The sequence below is a fragment of the Nomia melanderi genome, chromosome 2, assembly GCF_051020985.1.
Source record: "Nomia melanderi isolate GNS246 chromosome 2, iyNomMela1, whole genome shotgun sequence".
NCBI lineage: Eukaryota > Metazoa > Arthropoda > Insecta > Hymenoptera > Halictidae > Nomia > Nomia melanderi.
The window spans coordinates 28,102,186-28,127,526 of record NC_135000.1 but is presented as its reverse complement, the minus strand read 5'-3'; the positions used below and the strand labels follow the sequence as shown (position 1 = coordinate 28,127,526).

The window sequence follows — 25,341 nt, the reverse complement described above, 5'->3', positions numbered from 1 at the left end:
CTTCTTCCTTCAAACTGTCTGTAAGACTAGATACATGCCTCTGTTATTCTGACGTATTCGATCGAACGTTAAGTGCACTCGGAAATTTAGCGCAACATTTACCGGCATTCTAACGATTCTCCTTCTATCGAAGAACGAACCGACAATAACGCCAACTTCTCTTCTTTCTTTCTTTTTCTTTAAAAAAAAACATCGTATCTCCCACTTTTGTTATTTGTTTCTATCTCTCTCTCTCTCTCTCTCTCTCTCTCTCTCTTTCTCTCTCTCTCGTTCTTTCGTTCTCTCATTCTCTCCCTCCCTTTCGCTACATCGATCACACACACGTGTCGAAGATTTAAGTGATTCGAGTTGATCGTCGACAAGACCCACCTAGAAGGCCTGCAGACCCTGAGAGACTAATTGTAAAACCTATCGCGACGTGTCGTTGGTCCTGCCGACCGAAGCAAATTGATACCGCGCCACGGTAACACGTACGTACACAATTATGCTATCACTATATATAGTTTCTTGAGGACTACCGCCGCTACCGCTAACAACGTTTCTCCATCGTTTAATTAATAATACGACTGTGCTTCGTTTAGGAAGTGTTTTCGCTTCTCTCTTATAAAAGTGGAACGATCGATCATTTCGTTTTGTAACTTGTCACGTGAAAATATTGTGTCGCAACGATCGAATACCAACGGGAATATCATTCTTTTTTTCCACGAAACGTTCTGGAAAAATCTAGCCTCGCCGTCCGTTGCCACTGAACGGCGGGAACCGAAACGCGCGCGACGCGGCCAGCCATGGAGGACTCGCGTGCGCGCACGTGTCCGGAATAACAGCGTGCTTAGAAATTGACCACAGTGGCCGAGGGACACGGGGGCATTACGTGTGCGGCATGTAATGCTGCTGGTTTTCGAGAGGATGCGAGAACTGCAGTTGGTTCTGCGTGTGTATCTGCATCTGCAGCTGCATCTGTTGAGCCTGTAACTGTGCCAACGCTGCGGGCGAAGCGAAAGCCGGATAAGCGAGAGTCGTGTTCAAACTCTCGTTGTGTTCCTCGAGGGAATTCTGAGCATAATGTAGCACCAAGTGTTTCAAACTTTTATGGATATTGTACGGCTCGGCGAACCCGAAACCGCGCTCCGTCCCGTATATTATGCAATGATTTACGGTACCATTACACCTGCAACAGATAAAGATATTGTGTTTGTTTCGACCATTAACGCTAATGTAACGTAAACAACCGATACATATCACCGGGGAAAACAAAGCTGAGCAACGCTTAGGTATACAGATGTATACATGGATTACTCGGAACGTTAACCTTCGTTTCAAAGTCATTGAAACGATGCGTCTGATCTTATGTAATTAGCGAATGCAATGGTTAATGGATAGAAGGGATGCATGCCGATGGCAAAAAGCAAAGGATCTACCTAGCAGATCTCGCTCGAGACGCAAGGACGATTCAACGAGAAGTCACGAATGGTATACGTAAAAATAGGTTAAAAGACTGTGTAGCAGCGGGAAAAGTTTTCCGTCGACGACGTAACCCACCGGTGACGAGCGTAGGCGTCGCCGAAATTGAAACTGTCGAGAATAGAGAAGAAAGCAACTTACATGATTGACAACGCGTACTGTCCAGTCCTTGAGGTCCGAACGAGGAAGGTACCATCTGGTCGGTCGGCCAGCAAACGGTCCGCGTCGGAACGAGAACACTCGAGAGAAAGCCACGTCTTCTCATCGGAATGAACGTCAAGGTCAACTTCTTGAAGATCCCCGTAACCCACATCGCCCAACACTGAATCAGAGACCGAATGGTTCGACACGAGTTGGTTTATTTTGTTTTGCTTCACGCCGTTCTTCTTCAACCATCTGTAAGATAAAAATAGAACGCTCGAAAGACCGTAGCTCCGAAAAAGAATGTTTTTCTTATTCCCCGACGGAACCGTCGATATACGTACACGCTGTGCTTCTCCCTTTGACGCACTAGCTGTCGGATATCCGGTTTCAACTTCTGCATCTCCCTTTCGAGGGTCCTGTTGTAAGCGATTTGCTCCTTTAGACTACGATCCAACTGTTCTTTGCTGTCTTCCAAGGCTTTCTGTCTTTGCTTCAACAATTCGGCGTTGTCGGTTAAACTGGAAATCGACAGAATCGTAAGGATCGCGATGTACACCGCCGACACAGGTATCGCGAAACGGATACTCACGTCGATATTTCGTGCGGTTGAGCTTCTTTCTGGAATTTCTCCTGCAGTTTCATCTGATCCTCGAACATCTTGATAGCCTCCCCGAAAGCTTCCAGCGCCTGCCGTTTCAGCTGCACCTCGAACGACGTTCTGTTGTACTGTTCCGAATATTCCCTGTACTCCGTCAACGCGTGACACATCTCCTCGTCGAGTTCAACGAATTTCTGGATGACGTTCGCCATGTCGGTGGTACTCGCGATTTCGTCATCCTGAGCGGCAACAAACGAATCGATTTTAAGCATCGCGTGCACCTCTAATCGGCCCCTCGAATCCAACGAAAACTCCGTGGAAAATTACCTGTTGAAACCGGGAAATAGGGTACAACAATTTAATATCCAGCGTGGAATTATACTGCGCCAGCGAGCAATTCCTATAATGATCCACCAGGTCGATCACGGAATGGAAGTTATACGGCTCCGAGAAGCCGTATTTGCCGTTGCGTTGACAAATCTTGATAAGCTTGTTGGTCCCGCCTTTACGCAATGTCAGGGTGTACTCCCCGCCCTTAGAGGACGCGTCACGAACCAGGAAAGTGCCATCCGGAGAATCGATCATCTTCTCGTTCACCTCGTCTCTCGTGATGTCCCCCCAGTACCATTCGGCGTCCTGAAGCGTGCGTGGCCTGTCGAGAGAGAGAGAGAGAGCGGGGGGAAAAAAAAAGAAAAACCATAAAATTGAAATATACTCGCTGGAAATATACCCCTTTCACATAATGCGGACAAAAATAAACGGTCGTTTACCTGAGCGGTTGCTGTTGGTCCTTGTTCTCCAAACCCGACACCGATCGGTCCATGGAACCGTCCTCCTCCAGCATGGAGAACGGATCTAAAACTGGAAACTGTGGCCTCGAGACTTTTCGCGGCGGTAACTGCGGTGGGCTCGCGAACTGCGGCAATTTCTCGTTCCAATCGCCGTGCAGCAACAATATCTCCATTATCCGTATGTGAGCTTCGATATTATGAACTATTTGGCTGCGGGAGAATTGAGAAACACGGTACTCGGGATGCCTGAATACGGGGCGTGCGAGATATATATGGGGCAATTTGCGGAGGCTTACACGATCCGTTCCCAAGGCGGCCTCAGGAAAATGTGACACAGGACTTGCGTAAGGATCGTAGGAGGCTCCGTGTAACCTCTCGCGTGCTGTAACTGGCAAATCCGACAGAAGTGGGCCATTAAATGGAACAGAGTGCTACGGTGGTGGTGTGGAAGTTCGTCGACCAGCTGCGTCAAACGTGCCGCGCACTGCTCGTCGTTCCTCGTATCTGGGGGCAGAGGCAGACCAGTTTCTATTACTCTAATTTAAAGGGAAACATTCTTGTCCCGCCGCCCTCTCGCGACTTGTAATCCCTTGAATCCCAGTTTACATTCGAATTCCAAGCCGCGAGGCGTACGAGAGGTTCGAATGTTAAACGACTTCACGGTGTTTACCGTATTCCCGATACTCACTAGACGCTTCTATAAACCTATCGTAAAAGAGTACAGGAATCACAGGATCCGGCAATTCGCGCAGAAACTTCTTAAGGACACTCGCGATGCATTGAGGCGTGTAGGAATTCAAATCGGCGTTGCACATGTCTGAAACCCAAAGGAACACGCGCATATCAACAACCATCTCGCCGACTTGCAACGGAAAGAGCGAAGTAGCTGCACCGCGGAGGAGTTTGGTTTACCTTCGTTCAATTTCTGTCGCAGTTCCAGCGTTTGCTCGTTAGGAGGACTACTGTGGTAGACTTTGTACAGGTCCAGCGTGCTGTCGGCGAACGCCTTCTCCTCGAGGGCGCGGGTGCATCGTTCCACCAGGACCGGGGCGGCGCGTGCCGCGATGTCGAATTGCGCGCACAGCCCGAGACCGAATACTGCAAACGGGCAATCAAATAATCGGGATTGTTCGAGTAGAACGAGAACTTCTCGCGCTAACGAGAGGACAAAAAGCCTGCGAGGAACAGCGGCGAGGGTCGGGTGCGGGGCGGGAGGAGTAGTAGTAGGAGGAGGAGGAGTAGGAGGAGCAGGAAGGCGGAGAAGGTTACTTTTATACGTTCCGAGTTGTTCGTCCGCGGAACGGTCGTGCACGGCGACGGGCATTTAAAGAGAAAAGAGAGGAGGAAAAAAAGGACGGGTCGCACGGCCGTAACTCCCGGCAGCGTAAAATTGTATCCACGACTGGTCGAAAGAAAGCACGGAGGAAACGGGCGAGAAGAGGCGAGAGAAAAAAAAAGAGCCACGGAGAGCTCTACCTTTCACTGTTTTATTTATTGCCACGACCTCTAAGGCCGAGGAATCCGCCACCTCTTTCGTGCAGTCGCGGCGGCGAGCAACAACGCGTGAGAATTTTCCGACGACCGATAAAACTTTCATTTGTTCGCCTCGCGGTTGAGGCCTCGCGCTCGCCTGCGCTCGCGGGAAGGAACGACGAGACGGAGGGAGAAAAAAAAAGAACGAACAAGATCGAACCAGCTGCGAAAACGGAGAGACAGCGCGCGGATCGTCGTCGCCTCGCCGATGCGTCGGAGGGAAAAAGGGAGCGAGGGAAAGAGAGAAAGCGGGAATGTGGGGAAAGGGGAAAAGTATGCGCAAACAGGTGTACGTGAAACGCGACAGTGGCACCGGCCCGAGTCCGTTGACCCGCCGCCGCGACCGCGGGGAAAATAATCGCGGTACGAAATTAATCGAACACGGTAATCGACGCTTCGTTTCCTTTCGTTTCCTCGAGGCGGGACCCCCGCCTCGGATACAGTCGCGGGCATCTGCAAGAGATTCGTCGGTTTTTATGGACATACCGGGAAGAAAAAATGCCTGACATCTCGCAGACACATTCCAGACGCTCGGCGAGAGACGTAAAATCGTGAGGAACGGTCTCTCTATCCTTTTCTTTTTCTTTCTTCCTCTCTATCTCTCTCTCACGCTAGCTCTCTCTCTCTCTTTCTTTCTCTCTATCCGCAGCGAGAGAAGGAACAAGCTGTTCCGCAGAAGGATTCCTTTTTGTTCCGAGTCGGACGAAAATAAGCGAGGGCCTAGGGGAGAGATAGTTGCACACGCTCGTATATATTTTCTGCAATTACGTAACGGCGGGGATCGCTACGGGGCAGGACATTCCTGGAAGTTTTCGAGGGCGAATCGATGGACCCCCTTCGAGGCAGCGAGTTGCACGGGAAAAGGGCTTCGGGGGTTGAACCGGGTCAATATGTTCCTCGAACACGGACCGTATTTTCACGTTTCCCCAGATTTTTCCGTACCCGGCGAATTCTGGGATTTATTCGAGGGCGAGGACACCGTCTGAGACGTTCCCAATCTTATGGCTTGTCTGGGCCGCAATGAAAGAAAAAGAAACTGTCTCGCGTCGCGTGTAACAAGGGTGTGCAGGAGTTTGCATGATCTGCTTTTCTCGATCCAATCTGCGAGATTCATATGTAGAATTGCGGCTGATTGGGTAAATACAGCAATGCTCGAATGGTATAATCTTATAGGTCGGAATATTGTTTGCCACTGATTTGAAGCTAAGTGTCCATTTTAGAGTAAAGCTATCGCAAGTTCCTCGCAAATGGTCGCGCTAAAAGTAACGAGGAATTCAACGATGTTCTCACATCGTTACTCTCAGAGCGCGGTATCCGGTATCGCGAAAAATGTGGTCGAAAGCAGCGACCCGCGGACAATTCCACTGTGAAACGGACGTATACCTTAAGAGATGAACCGCGATCATATTCCCGAGCGAGTCGCGCGGTGAGTTGAATCGACTTGTCGTGAATACCGCGTACACGCCACTTGTACAATCAAAGGCGTGTACGCATGCATTATAAAAAGGAGACCGAGTAACCAAGAGAGAGAGAGAGAGAGAGAGAGTCGCGGCGAGGGGGGTGGGTGCAGAGAGGCGGAGAAACGCGTTGCAACAAAGAGACGAAGAGGAGGAAGGTGTGCAAAGAGGTGGAGGAGGAACAGAGGGTCGGAGACGGCCGGGCGGGGAAAGCGGGGAGGAAATTTATTTTTACGGCCGTGACAGCAACGTCTTGTTTCTTCATGACCGTGTCTTCTTCGAGAGAGACGAGAGAGAAAGAGGGAGAGAGAGGGAGGGAGGGGGCCACGGAACAAAAAGGTCCGAATTAAAAGCGCGTGCGGGACAACGCCGATCCCGTATACACATGAATTTAAACGGCGTGCCGCGGTTCGATGGAGGTCACCGCGGAAACTCGATATTCGTCACAGTTGTTCGACTGACCACGAAGAACGCCGTCCGAACGAAATAGCGATACATCGAAGTGGAAGCCGGACACGCGGCCCGGTACCATTCGAAACGAGGACGTTCCAATTTTACGAGGAGTGCGTGGAAACGATTTTGCGATGAGCCGCCTGCACTCGCGCGCGGTGTGAAATATGGAGTTCGCCGGTCGTTCGAATAGCCGTATGAAAATGGGAATGAATGTTCGATGGAGTGCCGCGTTGATAGATAGCGGCGCGAGATGTTCCGAATTCTCGTTGCGATCCGGGAATAAAAGAAACGTTATATTCTACCTGTTCTCCAGCTTTGTCATATTCCTTTTACAATTGATTATACCTGTAATCTTTAAGTGAAACGCAACAGAAGAGATTCGCAAGTGTAAATCATTCGACAATCGAGGTTCTCCGGTGCTATCGAAGCCGATCGCAGGCTTCTCAAAGAAAACCGCACGCGTTCTCCAAGTGGCTGGTTCGCGGCGACGAATTTCACGAGCGAGGCATGCGTGTGTGTACTTACGCGGCGAGCAACGTCCCTGACCATTGACGCCGTGTCCGCGATTCTGCGCGCGCGGTCGCGCGCCCCTCGTCGTCTTCCATCATCGACGCGAGCGCGAAGCTAATGAAGCTCATCGGAGCGAGAGCGCGCCGTGCCGGCACGAGCGCGGAATATATCCGAGCCGGACGACACCGGGTGTGCGGAGGCGCGCTGAGTCGGCTTTTATCGATTATAGTCGTCTGCTCGGCGAACGACGATTCCGAGACTGGCCACGGAATTTCTCGGAAAACTGTCTACCTTCACGGACACGCGGCGCGCACACGCAGGCGAGCACGTACGCACACACCGGCGGGCCGGTGGGCGTCGCGTATTATCGCCGCGACGACGATGACGACGGTGCCCGACCGAAAAACTAGACGGCGCGAATTTAAAAGAGTCCACTATTCTTTCTCCTTCTCCTTTCGTCTTTATATTATTCGTACTATCGGTGTTCCTCTCTCTCTCTCTCTCTTTCTCTGTCGCTCGATCATCTCGCCGGCCGATCGAACGCGCGGCTACGTAGACGCTGGCATGAATATTTCATTATTCAGATATTAGAGCGACAAGTAACGCGTTCGCGCGGCCGCGCGCGAGTCGAACGTGTCCTTGCCGTAGACTTCATAACCGAGTCTACGATTGCAAAGCGGTTCTCCGGCGTCAGCGAACACGTTTCTGATGCAATCCGGGGACACACGCAGCCGGCTAAAAGACATCTGAATTTTTAAATTGTTTCCGTGTTCCGTCCATTAACGCGGCGAAGAAGTAAATGGGTGTGTTACGGCCGCCGCCGCCGCCGCCGTCGCTTGCCGCCGCCGCCGTCGCTTGCCGCCGTATCAATGTCATCATTACAAAATTGAACGCGCGAACGCGCGCATTGCCGAGGGAATCGGCGCGAGTGCGTAAAGAGACTTACCCGGAGTAAACCTATGGGCAGGATTTTCCGCGTCGACTGGCATGCAGTTCGCCGGCAAGCCCGTCGCTGAACACGTCCTGTGCGCCACCAGACCGCAATCTGATACAGAAAATTAATAACGATTAGTAAGAATGCAGTACGAGCTTGTCGAGCCTCGTCGCGGCGACGCCGGTGTCGCGGCATTATCGTTCGAACGAATTCAGCTTGGTCACGTCGATACTCGCGTGACGATACTTCCGCTGACCATGCTTTCGCAGACTCCGGCGCGAAAAACTGAGGCGATCCTGACTGTTGCTGGAAACACCTTCGATCATTGAGAATCGACGGTGACGAGGTGAAATTATTGCAGAGTTCGATGCGTTTGTACATAGTGTATACGACACAAGTGGCTTCTTCAAGTTTCTCTATGGGAACTCTGAGGTGTTGGTCGATTAATTTCTTTTGTAATTTCTCGAATAGGCTTCTAGCTTTCGAGACCCATCGACGTGTCTCCGAATGTGTTTAGGAAACCGAATAACGTTCTAAACGAATACAGACCATCAGACCGTTCGTTGAGATAACAGAAGAAAACGCGAAGGAGACAATCGATTCGAGTGCACCGGCTCAGCCGAGTAGACTTCACAAGCTCCAACGGCCTACCGTGAAAACCTTAATCGCCGAAACTGGAAAGTTTATCGTCGCCTTGGAGCCACGGGGGATTTTCACGGTAATCCATCGCAGACGATAGGAGGGCTTAAGCCACATCCCCGCGTATCCGACACTGACGACTGACACGTACCACTCGGTCTTAAATGAAAATTCTTCATTGAGTACTTAAAATTAATCTCGGAGACGGAGCTACTTCTAAGAACAGTGTCCTCTTTCGTCATCCAGATCGTCACCGGCCGCGTCGAATTCGAGGGCATGATGCAACCGTGGACGCAGCTTTGACCATTAGATTACGATGTTTTATAGAATAATTTTCAAGCGGCGGAATTAAACTGTAATTTCTCGACCTCATTGCAGCCTGTTCCTTGAAAAAAAGGGGCTTGACGTGGACTGTTAGTCACGGCAACTATTTATCCCATTATAATCGAAACCGATGACGACACTCGAGTACTCGGAATGGGGGAAGATCTTTTTCCATCGATGCACCTCACCGAGAAACCACGATAGCTTCCAAAAAAGGAATTTCACAGCACAAATTTCACTGAAGCCTCCTAACACGCTTTACCTTGCACTGCCGTTTATCCGGTCGAAATGCGGGCAATCGCAGCGGTCGGCATCTCGTAACGTTTGTTTTGTCCGGTTATATTATAGTGATCAGAGGCGATACTCGTCAAACTAGTGCAACGAGTCGAAAAACTTGTATACCACCGTGAACGCATAATACCGGCAGCCGATCGATCACACATCGAAGACCTCACGATCGACGAACAATGCAATTATCCCGGGGAAATAATCGCCGCGTACGCGATCAATATAAACGCTACATACCTAGGCAGAGAAAACCTTGGTGCAGCAGTCCTCTGAGATATTTATGGCACTTGTCGCACTTCTCCAGCACGCTGAAGCTCTGCGGCATAAGGGTGTGCGGGATGCCGGTGGTCGCGGCCTCGCCACCCATGGAATCGGCCGGTATGGTGGACGTGGTCGGCATCGCTGGCGTCGTGCTCGCTGCCTCTGGGAAAGACGGGGCCGGGGACGGCTGAAGGAGTTCCTCGATGCAGGCCAGGATGTTCCTCTGATGGAACTCATCCTTGATCCCCATGTTCTGCGGACAAAGTGAAACGTGGTATGGCGACGCGAATCAAGACGGTCGCGGCTCACCGAAAAGCCCCTTTTTATTGGGGGACACTTTCGACGATTACGTCGCGCAGTAAATACGCCGCGAGTACCCGAACGGAGGTTCGATCGGGACGTTTTTATTGTTCTCTTAATGTGAATATACTGCGGATGAGCAGTACGTCACGCTGTGCCTTTAAAAGTCACTTTTAATAATCCCGCTGGAGATATTTTTCGGGATCGGTCCGGCGAATTGCGAAACGGGTTAAGGCGAGGGTTGACTCATTGTTCGACGGTTAATTGCGTTACCTAAGGAGGACAATGGATACGTAACCCTTCGTACGATTCCTTTATCAATAATTCGCTGGAAACAGAACTTTGCGTTGAAGAGCATATCAATTGATAGCAGAACAATATCGAATTTTAACTCGAAAAAACTGACACTCACTTTCGTTAAAGTCCGCATGAATTTTCTCACGTTACGATATCGGTAGACGGTTGAACATCCGCGAGTTCCACGTTTCGCGAAGAGGGCCCGACACTTCTGGTGTGCATCCACCGAGTTCCCCCGAAATTCACAGTAGTTCCACGCGCGAAAAAGAACGGCGAGGAAGCGCAGCGTCGCGGTACAGTTACGAACGCGAGCGCTCGTAACGCGAGAAATACGACGGGTGTAAAAGTCGTCTCGGGTACGCACGAAAAACTTTCCAAAGACCGCGTCGACGCGTCTCGCCCGGTCCCGGGGGACGACGTCGAGGTGCGCGACTAGTCTCGCCGATCGAGACTCGAGCGTGGCCCGCCGCGGGATGGAAACCCGTCGATCGCCTCGGGAGCGATCTCGTTTCACGAGCGATCCCCGAGAAATCGCGCGCGCGTGTGCGCCGCGCCGCGCCGGTGACGCAACGAACGGGAAGATGAAAGAGAACGAAACGCGAGGCGCTCGTAAAAGGGTGAACGACGAAACGGTCGTAATTTCGTACGTGCCGTTACGTCTGGCCGCGACTGACATCTCCGTTTTCCCGGCGCGGATCTGCCACTCGAGTCAACAGGTGTCAGGTACACGCGGCTCGCGCCGGGTAAACACCTGTGCGCGCGGACCCCGTGATCGGCGGGGGCAAAAGTCGAACGGAACTCGAACTGTTCCCGATCGCCCGGTTCGTCTTCCGCTGATGTGTGTCACGGCCAAGCTGCCGGGACGGTTATTTTCTTCGGAAACGGTGGCTCGGGTTAATGGAGGGTGAAAGGACCGGTTGATTAATCGACGGCCGGTGGCCGGGGACGCGCGAGAAGCCCGAGGAGGGTGGAAAGATCGATGCAACACCCGCATCGGGAAAAATACCGTAAATCTCGAGTCGGTCCGGTGCGTCGGTTGAGGTATTTAAAAAATTGATCTTCACTGGAACCGTCGGCCGATGAATCGTTTAGCGATCGCGTGATTTAGGAGTGGAAAATAGTTTCCGGATAAGTCGGCGCTGGTCGAGTAAGTGGAAGAAATCCTTTTCAAGGGCAAGCGATAGGAAAAACCCGAGTATCATGTCTTAATCGATCCGCGCAGCTGAAGCGCTAAAATCTGCTGACTCCTCCAGCCGCCAGCAATTTTTCTTTTCGATATTTCTTTGGCTGCGCGGATAAGAGAATCCATTAGCGACGCTCGGATCGAAAGGTAACAGGTAATGGATGAGATAATTAATTATAAGCGATCGGAACGCGATAAGGACTACGCCTGCGTATGACACGAGAGCTGAAAAATTTGGCTGACTCATAGAAATTATTCACGTCGATAATAAGAATCGAACGCGCGATAGAATCCGAGCACGTGTACAATTGCAATTGCATAGACGCTTCGCTTCGTGAAACTTATATAAGGGAACTGAAGAATTCCTGAACACCGCGCGACAACCCTCCGCGAACGACAGATTCCTCGATGCCCGAAAGAAACGCGCGGTTCCTCGGCCCGAAGAAGTCGCCGTGAATTACGTAAGAGTCGAAAGAAGAAACGAAATATTGTAAAACGGTTTCGAGAACTGGGACGAGGCTCGGGCCAGGCAAAAACTCGGCCGATCTTACTTTCGGGGATCGAGGAGGTTGCTCGAGACGCGCCCGGGTCCGCGCCGCTTCCGGCATGCGCCGTCTCGCTGGCACACATTTTTTCCAAATTATGGTATTCGGGTTCACGCTCGCCGCGGACTATTTTAAAATGCGGCTCGCTACCGTGTTCGCGCGGCGCCACGGCGCGCCACACTGGGCCAACCCGCCTATTATTAGAATTACGCGCGGTAAAAGCGTAGAGAATCGATGCACGGTTGCGCCTGTATTCGCGTCGGCCTGTCCACGCGTGAGTGCAGCCTGCGCTCGTCGAAAAGGAAACGAAAGAAAGCGGCGCGGTGCACATGGCACCGAGGGCCGGCCGAGCCGCCGCGGCTATAAAACACATTCCCTAATTAGATCCCGCCCCGGTGGGTGACGAGGCGCCGACGATTAATTCGGCGTAACGAAGTTAGGAGGAACGCTCGTGGAAGCGCCTCCGGGAACACGGTGTACATTACTTCTACATCCCGGGAACGAGGGAACGGGGTAGCAGCCGGGGACGAATACTTTCTAGGTCCATGCATATTAATCATCCGATATACATTCCACGATGAAACTGAAATCCAAGAGAAACAGGGCGGCGGTGATTTAATCTTAATTACCGGATGGGATTAATTTCGAGAGCGGGCTCGAAAATTCATAAATTTCGATCCGCGCCGGCGAATTCATTCGACGGCTACGTCTTTCTCGCCGGCGAGCCAGAAAATGCTCTCTGCTTCCGCCAGCTTGACTATGCCCGCCTTCTTTATCAACGTAATAACGATTTCAATCTTTTCCACGAGCGTTCTGGCTCGCGACCGTTCAGATGTTGTACGTTCTCGGGTTTCAAAGGGAATGACGAAAATCCTGTAATTCCCGCAGACTGATTTTGGAAACGAGAACTTTGAGAACTATAAGAACGATAGATGTCTTACCACCACGAGCATAGTGGCGATAGCTACTTCTGTCTTTTGTTCTGCGGAGTGAACCGATTTGGCCGATGGAGTGGTTCATATCGCGACGCTCTTCTATCGAAAACCCAATATACGTCCGTCTCATTTCTCAATATTATTTTAAACGTATAGCCGAACCGAGAAGCGTAGTACGGTTAATATTATCTTCCCGTAACACCTGGTATGCGGCGCGAGTCCGTGGCTACGTTGAAGACGACGCGCGTCATTGTTCTATCGCGCGCGCGGTCCGTGCCAAAGAAGCCGCGGCCGGTTCCGCGTCGCCCGAGAACGCCGCGGAAAAAGGAATTCCCGCGAGCCGGGGAAAAAGACGATCGCCGCGGTCGCGATTTTCGCTGGAATCGACGGCCGAGGTAACGAGAACGCGGCGCGATCTATCAAGCTGACGTCCCGCCGCGAGCCCGTTAAGTGTTAATTACACGCGGACACCGACACAGCTTTTTTTCGGGAGGAGCCGGCAGGGCGAAAGACACGCGGCGGGCGATCGTTAAATTGTTACGCTCCGTCGTCTGGAAAGGAAGACGCCTCGCGTCGTCGTCGTGTCGCTTCGTGTCCGCGCGATAAAGATAGTACACGCCCTTAATTTATTTTCAATAACCGAGGCGTGTCTCGCGGCGGCGGCGACCTCGACGGAAGCGTCTTCGACGAGACGAAGCATCGTCGCTCGGTTGATCGGCAGCGGAGCCGACGGGGATTCCGATAATTAGGAATCATTCATTTAACCGATCGAGCGCTGCGCACCGCGATGACGGTGTGTTTGAATTTTATCGATGCCCCTCCGCGAGATCGTTCAATTTTCATGGAAATCGTACGAGCAATCCATTTTGTTTCGAAGCTGTCATTATTTCCGATCGTTTTTATCGAATTAATTAGGGTTATCACGATACTTAATATTCTACATAAGCCAATCGGCGGTATTGCTCAACTCGAGTGTCTACGACGAGGTTTTCTCAAAAATCCTGCAACTTGAGTAGCTAAGTGCGCGTTCAGAGAAGAAAATCGGAAGGAAAGAGGAAAGTGGAACGAAGTATGGAACCGACACAATTGGAATAATGGAAGAATCGATTTTAAATTGCCCTAAGACGGCGAAGGATCGGGTTCGCAGAGGCCCGGCGCTCGTCGCCGAGACGCGGGAATCCGCGCGAAGGACGAGGCGAACGGGAATCGGACGATTTCTCGCGCCGAAAGGACGCTTCGAGACGATTTACGAGTCGATTAGCATGGTAATACGCGATTTACGCCCGGAGAAGCCTTGGGCCGGACGGGTATTTTTATTCTTCCTCGGTCGAGCCCGGCCAGCGCCGAGACGTGTCGCGACTAAATTTGTGAAGGATCCTCTCGCAGGACTCCGGCGCGCGATCCCCGGCGTCTACTCGCCGCTAAGAGGATCCCCGGTCTCCCCCGGCCGAGTGGAAGATAAGCCGCGTTCCCCGGCGCCGGTTTCCGAATCCAAAAAATCCTTTCTTCTTATTAAATTCCATCGCGACTCCGTTCCTCGATCGAGTCGAATCCTGCTCGTTCTTTTGATCCATTCGCGGAGGAAGCTCGACGGATAGAGGAGCCTCTCGAAGGCGAACCCGGGGGGCCGACGTTCCGGTTCGCCCCGGAGATTCCGGCGAGCGCCAGATAACGGGAAGAAAATCCTTTCGCGGAGATACAGCCGAAAGTACTCGCCAAGTATTCGCGATAAGCGATGAAAAATTTCATTACGGCGGAGAAAAAGTGAGAGGGGACGGCGGGGGAGGAGGACGCCGGATGAGAGGACTCGATAAAGAGTCGACTGTGGCGTGCAGGCAGACGGTACAGGGCAATTACAGGGTCAACGGGCCAAGGAAAACGTCGTCCAGATACTCTTGAGTCGAGGTCATCGCCTTTGAGTACTAGCCAAAGAATTTTCGATCCTCGGATCCGCGCCACGCTCTACGTGTTCTCTCTCTCTCTCTCTCTCTCTCTCTCTCTCTCTCTCTCTCTCTCGTTCTCTGCTACGTTCGCAGCACGGTTCCTCGAGGAAAGGAGACTGGGAGGAGGAGAGCCAGGAACGGAGAAAAACGAGGCAAAAATTCGCGGTCGACTAGTCCTTTCGCCTTCGTCCCGTGTCGCCAGACTTTATCTACGTTTAATAGCCTCTAATGTTTATAACGATGTTCCCTGATAAGGGGCGGAATTTCAAGCGACCGTATTCCCGGTCCGCCGAGGATCCCGGCGAGATGTTGTCGGGAGTACGAGCTACTACCAAGTGGAGCAAGTCGACTTACCAAGAGCTTCTCCCGGTCCAGGTGCGGCAGATCGCTGCCCTTGATGTCCTTCGACTTGAAAACGTCCGCATAGCGGTACAGATTCAGAGCAGCCATCCATTCGACGACGTTCTGGGACGTCCACTCGCTCACGGGCTGTCGGAAGAAAACGGAAGGAAGATTAAAGACGGCTTCCGAGCCGGCTGCCGCGTTTCCGGGCGAGTTCAGGTGCGACTCGCGAGCCGGAGATTTCGACGCAACGACTGGCCGATAGGATTCTCGCGCGGACGCTCGCTGGGTACATGATTAATCGGCTTTTTTCCGCTTCGCTTTTCTTTTCCTCCTCGCGCGATCCTAGAAATTACGTAATGACCCGGCGATCGGTCGCTGCGAATTCCGTGGACGATACGTCGCGATGACGCGTTCGCCGTTTAAGAATGTCCGCGGGAACACCGTGCAAACGGAGCGAATAATTTCGACGCTTCCTCTCCGGCTGCTGATATCCGCTGGCACCGTTGGAACGCGAGCTATTACGTCGTATCTCGAAAGATGAGTTACGAGCGTGACTTTTTTATAACATCTTTTAGGGAAAACTGTTCTCCATCGTAACCTTACTTTTCCAGTCGTGTTCCTGAAAATTTGAATGTCCATCGAGATCCCCAGTCTATCTATAACTAATTAACCCGAAAAGTCCATCTGAATTCACCCACGGAAAACCTAGCAATTTTATATTGGAATCGTTTCGCATTCTCGAGAAATACCGCAGTAGATCTAGACAGCCGTGATCAGACGACGAAGAACGCGTACCAACGCTCCCTTCAATTCCCTCGGACTTCGTATATGCAACACTGACCCGACGTTAGACATATACAGGTTGTTAATTTTAATTCGGGCACTAAGATTATCTGCGATGTTAAAATAAGTTAACGACCTACAGCAAGACCTTGAAGGCAAAAAGATTAATTTCAGTTTAAAGGAGGCAGCCACATCGCGTTATAAGAAATGTATGTTAATATGCAAAAAAAGATACGACGACCTTGAAAAAACCGTTAAAGTGACGTCCACAGTATTTTTTTATCACCGATAAATACGCGTCTTAAAAGCACGTACATCCTATTCAGTCGAGTTTCTCTTACTTTCAATAATAACGGAAACAGTTTAGGTGCTCGAGTTAAAACGAACGCCCCGTGTATCCCTCGATAAATAACCAGACAAACAGTGGCCGGTTGAAAGAAGGCCGAACGAAAAACGTATACCCGAAGTCTTAGGCGCCATTAAGCCGAACCTGTTTCCCGAAATCGGAGGACGGCTCAGCCTGTAGAAAACGTGGGCCCGACGTCGTCCACCACGCGACCAGAACCCCAGATTAGATAGCACTGGCACCGCGGAAAGAGGACGGCACGGCCGTGGCGTGCGTGCGTGCGTGCGTGCGTGCGCGCGCGCGCGCGCGAGTGTGCGAGTATCTCGTGCGATAAAGCGAAAGGGTAAAAAGCAACCGGGGGGAAAAAGAAAACGTAACCTTCTCCCGTAACCTTAAGTCTACGATCGTGACGACACGAGAACGCGGAGATAAGGCCTATCGCGAAGCGCGCTCCGAGAAGAAACTCGAGTCGATCTCCCGCGAATATTCAGGCGGATCGTTCCGAAGACGAAGCGAGCGACGTTCCCGGCCTGCAAGAAAGTTTCGCCGAACAGGCGATTCACGGGAAACGTACGGAGGCATTGACATGGAAATATACCGGTCGCGGTCGCAGACGGAACGAGTCCGTAGGCAAACGCTGCGCGAACCTCGAAATGCGATTGGAGTAACGACCGCGCGCGGCTCTCGAAATGGAATTGAACTTGAAGCTCGCCGCGAACGGTCCCGTTGTCGTTCGACGACGCCCGTTACACCCGGGGATCCTTGTTTATGGCAACTTTCTACGGACTGCAGAAATCTCGGCGCCGCGACCTAGTCGATATCGTTTCCTCCGCGTCTGACCACGTACAGTCTGTATCCCCTGCGCGACGATATCGCTTTGTAGCCGCGCGAGATGATATCGCGGAATATTATTCAATTCTCGGAGCCGCGGACAACCGAGCGTTCGAGACGCGAGAGTTTCGTACACCGCGGCGCGGCGAGAAACACGGTCATTAGAATCGGCCGCGGAGATCGCCGGAAAGCGTTTATTACTCCACAATTACGACCGTTGTTGGGGAAGTTCACGTGGAAAACGGGAGATAAGTCGGTGGCGTCGAATTCGCCGGTCGGAGATAAGAATTGTACCGACGCGCGCGGAATCCGCAGCGACGGATCTCCTCGGAGATATTCGCGGCGCGCCGCCCGGCGGGGACCGATTTTTCATGCGAAAGGTCTCGCGCTCGGCGACATTGCGATTCGGGTCGTTACTCGCGCCGGATCGGATCGGCCGCGCGCAGGTTTCGCTCTGATAACGCGGACCGGCCGGTGTTTGTGTACAAAGTTACGTTCCTGAGTGGCGGGGCCGGGTAAAGGGACGTCGGGGAACCCAGTCGGATTTCCAACGGCTGGGATCATAAGGGAGCTAGCGCGCGCACGAGCGCGAGCGCGGTATCCGCGATTTATGCAAATGACCCGAGACGGCGATAAATTTCAGTCGTCGAACCAGTCGGTTCACCTCTTCGAGCCTCGAGTAACAGGAACACGCGACGAAACGATTTTCCTTGTAAACAGTTAGGCTCGTCGTGTTTCTGTCTACCCGACGCGACGAAACCGAACCTTCGACTTTTGTTTTCGTGCTGCGGAACGAACCTCGTGGCCGTTCGTCTCGGGGCTCCCGGAAGGTGAGCCTCCGGCGAGGGGCGCGCGGGAATTAAATTCGCCTTGGTCGTAATTGATTTACGATGTTTCGATTCCTTCGGTTAAACGGGGAATCTGAAACGATTAAGTCATCGTTTCGACCTTGCCCGTGTGTCGCGAACTATGTTAGGCACGGTCGCCGGCGATCGCGACGCTAGCCTCAGCGGTTACGGCCGGAAATTTCAGCGAAGTTTATCTTGACGCTGCCACGGTACTCGTTGGAACGAATCGTCTCCCGGTTCGATAAAACGGCTGATTAATTGCCCGGTTTCTAATCGACGCGCTCGTCGCTATCTATTTTCGTCCGAGACAACTCCGAGCGCGGGTCTTAATATTCGTCTTGGAGAAGGAGGGCCCCGGACCTATAGAAACACTGTAATAAAATATCATTCGAATCGTCGTCCGCTCGGCAACGTGTTCGACACGGCCCCGAAACATCTAGTCCAGGGTGGAACGGCATTGGAGCGTGAGCGCGTTTACTGCCGCATCGGCTCCCATAAAAATCCTATAAAGGCCCGACTAACTCATTCGGCGAAACAAAATTATAACTTTGTTGTATTTCTGGGGCTCACGGTTGGATTAAGATTTTAGTGGACCATCAGCGATCTTGTATTCTACATTGGTTTTTCGATTCTCCCCCCGGGGATTTCTGTAGCCTACAGCCTTCCCAATTACACTAAAATCTTGGCCGAATCCTACAGGCTATAACTATGCGAAGGATCGCATAAAAATGAATTTTTAAGAGTTGCGTGGCCTGTGTAAAACGGCGCGGCGCGACAGTAAACGCGTTAACGAGCCCGAGGCGAAAAGGAAAGAAGAGGCAGAGACCCGTGAGTCAGAGAAAAGGTGTGATAGTACTGACCTTGTCCTTGTCGAGAACCTGGCCCGGTAGCGCGTGACCCTTGCTACTCCATTGGCAGAGGTGCTGCCCGTTATACTCCGAGCAGACCACGTGGAAGCACGCATGGCACTCTGTGGGACATATAGAACCGCACATGCAGCAGCAGCCCGTAAAACGAGTGAATTCAGCGTAGGTTCGGTCGGTCGCGGGCTGCTCGGCCCCCGACCCGACGCCCTTGAGAAGGGCGCGCTGCCCGACACCGGCGCCCGAGCCCTCGTGACCGATCGCGTACGAATCGACGCCGCCCTCCGCTCTCTCGCGGCCGCCTAACAAAGACGACAAGACCGTTCCGCCGATGTTGTTCGGGTATAACGGGCCGCCGCGGTGCTGCTGCTGTTGCTGCAGTAGCTGCAGCTGCGCACCGTCCTTGCAGAAGCACATGTACCGGTGGAACGATGCCGGCCTCGCGCACGGGAAACACCCTCTCCATAGTCGCTCGTGTTCAGCGTCCGTCGTCTTTTCAACGAAGAACGTCTCGTCGTGTTTCTCGACCGGCTCGTCGCTCCTCTCGACGCCGCTCGCGTAAACTTTCTCGGGCGAGATCAGGTGACCCTCCCTCGCCAGGGTCACGGTCTGCGCCGTCAGGGGTGGTAGCATTAACAGGAGCGGCCGGTTGGTAACGCGATGCTTGAGGGTCGCGTTACCGTTCATCAAAGCGGCGGACGTCAAGCCCGAGGCGGACGGGTACGAGGAAGAATAGGTGGCGGCGATGCTGGAAGCGTTGCTGTGGGGATGGGTCGGTTGGCTGGCCGTGGGGTAGCGTCTGGACGCGGCGGGTAACGGGAGATTAGCCCTGGACCTGATCGATTCCGTGGTCTGCGGCTCGTTCGCGTAAATCACGGTCATTTGGAAATCATTGTACGCGGCGTTGGTGGCGGTGATGTTGCTGGCCAGGTAGGCGCGTGCCTGCGGCGGTGGCCTGGGTTCGCGGCGCAGCGACGGATAGGAGGCCGGTGCTGCGGCCGGGCCGCCGTTCGCCTGATTGGTCGTCGCCGACGACGGCGCGATGGTGGATAACGATATCGAGGTGGCGACGGTCGACGCGGAGTTGCTGCCGGCGCCTTTGCGAAGCATGTAATTGTCCGCGTCGACGGCTAACAGCCGCGACATCGCCGTCGACTTGGCCTTAGTGTCATCGCTCGAGCCACCCTTCGACGACGGTACTTTGCTCGGCTCCGTCCTGGGCTTGCTCTCCGCGATCTTCTCGCGTTCGTCCCTGTCCGCGATGCTGCCACCCGCCGCCACCGCCGCCGTTATCGGGTTAAACAGATCGTGTATCCTGCCCTGTAAGCTGACCGCAGGCTGCTGCATCTGCGAACCGGCGGTCGCAGCTGCGGCGGATGCGTTCGTCGCCCGCTTCATCGCTCGACCCGATCCTCGCAATCATCAAACCTTCTCTAGCCGGCTACGACTAGGTTTTATTGTTGCCGGCCTTCGCGACGGCGCTGCTCGAGACGTTGCTGCGTTCCGGCGAGTCCTGGGCCTCCGTTGTGTCGCGCGAGTCACCCCTCATCGTCCCGGGTCGACCCACGGACCACGGGAGCCACTACTCGATCACACCGACTCGTTTCCGTGCACCGCGACGCCTGCTCCCGCCGTTTGCCTCTTCCCCGCCGTTGAACACGTCGAGCTTGCGCCGATGATCTTCGTCTTCGTCGTCGCCGGGTCGCGTTTCAAGGTCACTCGCATCTCGCCAGCATCGAGACCTTTAACACGCTCCACTCCCCCCCCTCGTCGATACAATGTTGTCTTCGCGGAAACACGCTTTACTGTTCGATCCTCGATTATCTTCGGTGTTCCTAGCCGACGTTCCTCGGCGATCGTGGGTCCCCGTTACGCAGGAAGGCACGAGATGCTTCGCTCGATGGATCTAATCTCTAGAAATCGGCTCCATTAATCGGGGGCATCGATGATCGCTGATCAGCCGAAGGGAAACGCTTCGAGCCCGGCGATTAACTTATCGGCCAACGCGTTCGTATCTTTCAGATGAAAAAGATTCCGTTCGAGGTTAACGCGAGGAAAACGAGAACCGGAGAGAGAAAGAGAGAGAGAGACACAGAGAGGGAGGGAGGGAGAGAGAGAGAGAGAGAGAGCTCGTTGAATATCAACGCTAACCTGCACAGTGAAACGATCCAGCGATTCCGTCGCGCGCGTTAACTCGGTCGAAGTGGAAATAGACGGATAACACGGGCACGGACAGATGAAGAAGAGAAAAATAAGGGGAAAGGGGGAGAGAGACGGACGGAGAGAAAGAGTCGCTCCCGTGGGTGTGACCTCGTGTAAATTCGTTTTCCATAAATCTCACTCCTACCACACGATCTCTCCCTCCCTGGCCCTCCTCCTCCTCCCTCTCTCTGTCGTTCTCTCTGTCTCTCTTGTTCTCCCTCTCCGTTCGGTGCGCGCACACACGACCTTTGTATAAACGCCGAGATTCGCCGAGCCGAACGAAACCGGTTTCGTCAAGCAACGACACCGAACGATTTTCAACGTACTCCCGCGCGCGCGTTCGCGCTCGCGTGCACGCCCGTGTGTAGGAGCAGAAGAGGAGAAGAGATCCTCCTCGTGTCGCGGGTCCGTCGTCAGCGGCCGACCGGAACACCGCGTCAGCCGCGCGCGCGACGAACACGTTCGCAGCGAGCGGTTCCCTTCGGCCGACTCGTCGATCCAATTATTTTACCGATAAAGTCGAGCGTGCGGTCTCCCGGCAGCGCGCGTCGTCCCGCGATCGATCGTGGATCGTCGGTCCCCCGGAAGCGACATGCGCGTGCGCGGCTCCTCGGCTGTTCGATTTCCGATTCCGCCGATCGGACGGCACTGTTCGCTGCTCGGCGGACGTGCCTTCCCTCAGGCAGCTCTGCGTCCCGCTCGCGTGTCGTCCGTGTTAACGCGAGAGTATTCCTTCCTTCCTCCTCCTTCGCCTAGGAAAACCCAACCTCTCCTGACCGTCGATCACGTGCGAGATCCCGCGAAGGACTCTCCGCGGATCTTCGTTAACCTTCGCCGCCGTTTAATCGCGACGGAGCAACCGGCTGTCGTCCCCTGCCGTCTCGATGGCACTCTCAATTCCCGACGAGTTTAGGTGCGCTCAGTCGAGGATCGGTTCTCTCGTTACCGTGACCGGCAGAGGAGAACAGTACTGGAATCCGTGCGCATGGTAGCCGTTGTGAAAACGTGCTCGATCCAGGCGATCGGTATAAACGGAGTTTCACTGCGAACAAATTTCCCGAATCGCGCGACTTCCAACTGTACGCGTGCACTGGGTGTGTACCAGGTGACGATGCGCGCGTGTCACGGTTGTTTCCAACGTGGGCTTCCGATAGATCCAGGAGCACAGATTGTCGATTCACGAAACGATCACGGAACCACCGCTCTCGCCCTTATCACGACCACGACAAGTTCGCGACTGGTGCGTCTCCTCGGTCCCGCGAGCGTTCTTCCTTCCCCGATAGATCACTCGGTGGAAGCACTTTACCGGCGGCGAGGTAACGGGCCGCTCCGTCGGTAAAGCAGTTCGATACCGGACGGCTATGGTTGTCTTATTCCCCTTCTCGCCACGCGTGTACGCTTCTCGTTCTCCGCGGGTATCCTCTCTGCTCTGGTCCCTGCCGTGGAAAATCTCCCCGCGGTCTTCTTTTTGCCAGCGTTCCCGTTAACCGGGAACCCCACGCTGAGAATCAGACCCGAGTTTGCACGAGATTTGACACTGCACCGCGATTGACCCGCCGTAAACTCGCGGCGACCTTTCCCTCCGTCTTTCTCCCTCTTCCTCTCGGTCGCGTCGCTACGGTATCCAATGCGAAAGGAAAAAAAAAACCTCTGGTACCGAACGAGAACTCCCGTCCTTCCTTCTCGTTCGCCGATCAGTTCACACCGGAACACCGACGAATACGTGCCTCCTCGTCGAGGCAGCGCACGCACCTCCTGGCCACGGGATGGAAAAGTCCACTGGGCACTGCACTTTTTGCACCGGCGGCCTGCACCACGCGCACACCTGCACACACGTCACTTCGTGCACGTACGTGCACGACACCTATCTATCCCTCCGTCTCTCTCCGTCGTTCCGGCTCCGTTTCCCTCTCTCTCCTTTTCTCTTTCTCTCTGGCGCGCTCTCTATCTCTCTTGCTCCCTATCTCTACGAGCGTCGTCCCCTCGGCCCCTCTCGCCCCGGAGGCTCGATCTATCTTTCTCTCGCTTGGCTCTTCCCTCTCCACCGTTACCGTCCTTCTCCCGCACAGCGATTCACCGTCCTCTCTTCTTTCCTCTTTCACTCCGCTGTCCGAGCGCACAGCCGGTCTACACGCCGACTGCCAACCGTGGGCCAAGTCTCGAACTTCTTTCCCTTTTTTTCTCTCTCCCTCTCTCTCTGTGTCACTCCCTCTCTGTCCCTCTCGCGCGTTCGCACACAGAAGCGCGTATACACGTATAGGCTATCCCTCTCCCCTATTTCTCCCCTTTTCCTTCGCCCGGTACCTCTATCTCTCTCTCGCGCCGTTCGCCTGCTTCGTTCGCCGACTTTATCTCCTTCGCGGAGCGTGTATAGGAGAACGGTCCTAAGTTTTCGGCTTTCACTCGTCTGACCGAGACAGTGTCTTCTACTTCATCGAGGAAGCCGCGCACCGGCCAACGAAATTCTCTGTCGGCGGCGATAATCGCGTGCGACACTCTCGAACGCGTATATCACCCTCCTCTCTGTCCTCGTTCTTTCCCTGAAGTTACTCGGATCATCCTCCGGGGGGGGACCACGGTTACGGAATGAATTCGGTGGCAACCGAACATCTAGCATCCACAATAAATACGGATCGGATGAACAATTCACTTGAACGGTTCGTGTCTCGTCGCACCGGATGATCACGAATGCTCCCTCTTGTGGGTCACAGTCAACAGCGAAAAGAAACGACAGCTTGAAATCCGCCGGCTGGTCTTGCACCCGGCTGCTTGCTACGTACGTTCGTTCCACTGTCTCTCACCCTCTTTAGCCAGCTTTCCCTTCGCCGATATTTCGTCCTTCCGTGTTCGCACTGTCTCGCGAACGGACACAGGACGCGATCAGCCCACCGGTGTCCCCTCGGCGTCGCTGTCCTCCTCCGCGAACGCACGATTCACGAGGACGATTTCCTGCCAGGGAGAATATCTTCTCCGGCGGCTCGGCGCACAGCTGACCGGCCGGTCCGCCAAGTTCGGTCAATAGCCATAGCAGTCGCAGCCTGTCGAGGGTAGCTCGTGCTCGACCGTCGGCGTTACGGCTCGGCCCGTTCCGCCTTGTTTCGGCTGTTTCCGTGGCCTTTACGCGGAGCCACCGGCGTACCTAGCGACAGCCGGGCCCCCGGCTCTGTTCCGCCGGCCGATCGAACCGCACCGGCTTCGCGGAAATTTCTCATCCGTTTCACGCTCGACCCCACACACGCTTCGAATCTCGTCTAATTTTGCTTACCAGCGAACCAGGGGGATTTCCGAGCGAGCACACACACTCTCCCGTGTAATTTACCGATCGAGATACGAGAGCCGGCCAGCCTGGCCGCGGCTATCGTAATTGTAACCGTTGGTGACAGAGGTTGATGACTTTAAACCCCCTTAAAGGTCGGGCAAAGTAATTCAATTCTCGATCGGCGGAAAGATGGAAATCGAGATTCGTATTATCGCGCCGCATGCGAGGCTGACGTGCCTCCGTGTGTATTTTCGTTGATAAAGGAAATTAAGTTTGCCCGAGTTCGACTCCGCTGTGCGCTTTAATTCGAGCGTGTCTCTGGGAGATTAACCAGGCTAGAACCGTACAAGCGGAACGTCTCGTTCGTTCTCACGAGCGGCAATCGTCGATCGGAGCCGAACCGACAGATACGTTCGAATCGTTTTGCTCTTTCCTTCGAGATAGCGTAGAAACGCTCGGCGACGAAGAGACAGCTGCAACGTCTCCCGGCTTCCACCGGAGATCGCTTAACGCAGTCCGAACACGTCCAGGCTATTAATGAGAAATTACCATCGAATCGCGATCGGTCTGTCCCGGGCTCGGGCTTCATTCTTATCTGGGCCGGCGATAAAGTCCGAACGGTCGCATCGCTCTGCCCCCCCGCGCGCCGATTGGCCGCGGTGCGGTTCATCTAAGCTCGGCCCGAAACCGAGAAATCGCGGCCGGCCGATACCGGGACTCGCGGTCTAAGCGAAAAAACACACACCGCGACGGCGATAAGTTTTCGACGCCGTTCGTGACTAAATCGAGCCGGACCAACGCTTCTGTGCGTGGGCGAGTACGTGTCTCGGTTAACAAAAGACCCCCACCCCCCGTTTAAAACGATGATCGTTCGTGTCAAGCGTAGATCCTCGCGATGATTCAGAGATCCGAAACAGATAGAAATTCCATCGGCACGGAGGCGTAAAAATAAACCGGCAGTAAAGCGGATTGCGGCGCACGGGTGAACCACTTCGAACCCTCGAAAATTCAATGGGCGAAATTCGCCGAGAGAAACTGGAAAGAACACCCCCTCTTCCACCCTCTTCGCCGCCCAATGAAAGAAAAGAAGAGAAAGACAGAGGCGGGGAGAGAGAAAGAGAGAGACAGAGAGAGAGAGAGAGAGAGAAGGAAGGAATCAAAGACCCTACTCCCTTCGTGTCGTAAATGTCAATGCTGACGAGGCCAGAATCAGATTTCATTCTTTACGAGCCGCTCTCCTGCTCTCTCTCTCTCTCTCTCTCTCTCTC

At 53.7% G+C, this 25,341-nt stretch overlaps 2 protein-coding genes across 4 annotated transcripts in view; both read right to left on the bottom strand.

Annotated features, from left to right (window-relative positions):
• Positions 1–235: 235 nt before the first annotated feature.
• LOC116432267 (uncharacterized) lies at positions 236–23,993 on the bottom strand. 3 transcript variants are annotated; one of them, XM_076364621.1, is made up of 14 exons: positions 21,326–23,993; positions 18,610–20,525; positions 14,951–15,085; positions 9,370–9,646; positions 7,894–7,992; positions 3,907–4,092; positions 3,683–3,811; positions 3,291–3,498; positions 2,974–3,204; positions 2,531–2,855; positions 2,195–2,442; positions 1,947–2,123; positions 1,603–1,857; positions 236–1,168 (listed from the first exon to the last, which is right to left on the bottom strand). In XM_076364621.1, the coding sequence occupies exons 2-14, from the start codon at positions 20,008–20,010 to the stop codon at positions 868–870; spliced, it is 3,972 nt and encodes a 1,323-aa protein (XP_076220736.1). In that variant the 5' UTR covers positions 20,011–20,525; positions 21,326–23,993; the 3' UTR covers positions 236–867. The 3 variants fall into 3 exon arrangements, with proteins under 3 accessions (XP_076220736.1, XP_076220738.1, XP_076220737.1); XM_076364623.1 differs by having other exon boundaries at positions 18,610–20,518; XM_076364622.1 differs by lacking the exon at positions 21,326–23,993 and adding an exon at positions 20,764–21,319.
• LOC116433330 (uncharacterized) overlaps positions 18,665–25,341 on the bottom strand; it is a 20,085-nt gene continuing 13,408 nt past the window's right edge. The window contains exon 7 of the mRNA XM_076364627.1: positions 18,665–18,719. The gene's annotated coding sequence lies outside the window, so the exon portion shown is untranslated. The remainder of the gene's footprint in view (positions 18,720–25,341) is intronic.

Excerpts from the sequence above, each read along its gene's own strand:
- LOC116432267 (XM_076364621.1), bottom strand. The coding sequence starts at position 20,010 with ATGAAGCGGGCGACGAACGCATCCGCCGCAGCTGCGACCGCCGGTTCG. Across the intron at positions 9,647-14,950 it reads TGGACCGGGAGAAGCTCTTG|AACATGGGGATCAAGGATGA; the intron begins GTAAGTCGACTT and ends CTTTGTCCGCAG. Across the intron at positions 2,124-2,194 it reads CAACCGCACGAAATATCGAC|TTTAACCGACAACGCCGAAT; the intron begins GTGAGTATCCGT and ends GTCGATTTCCAG.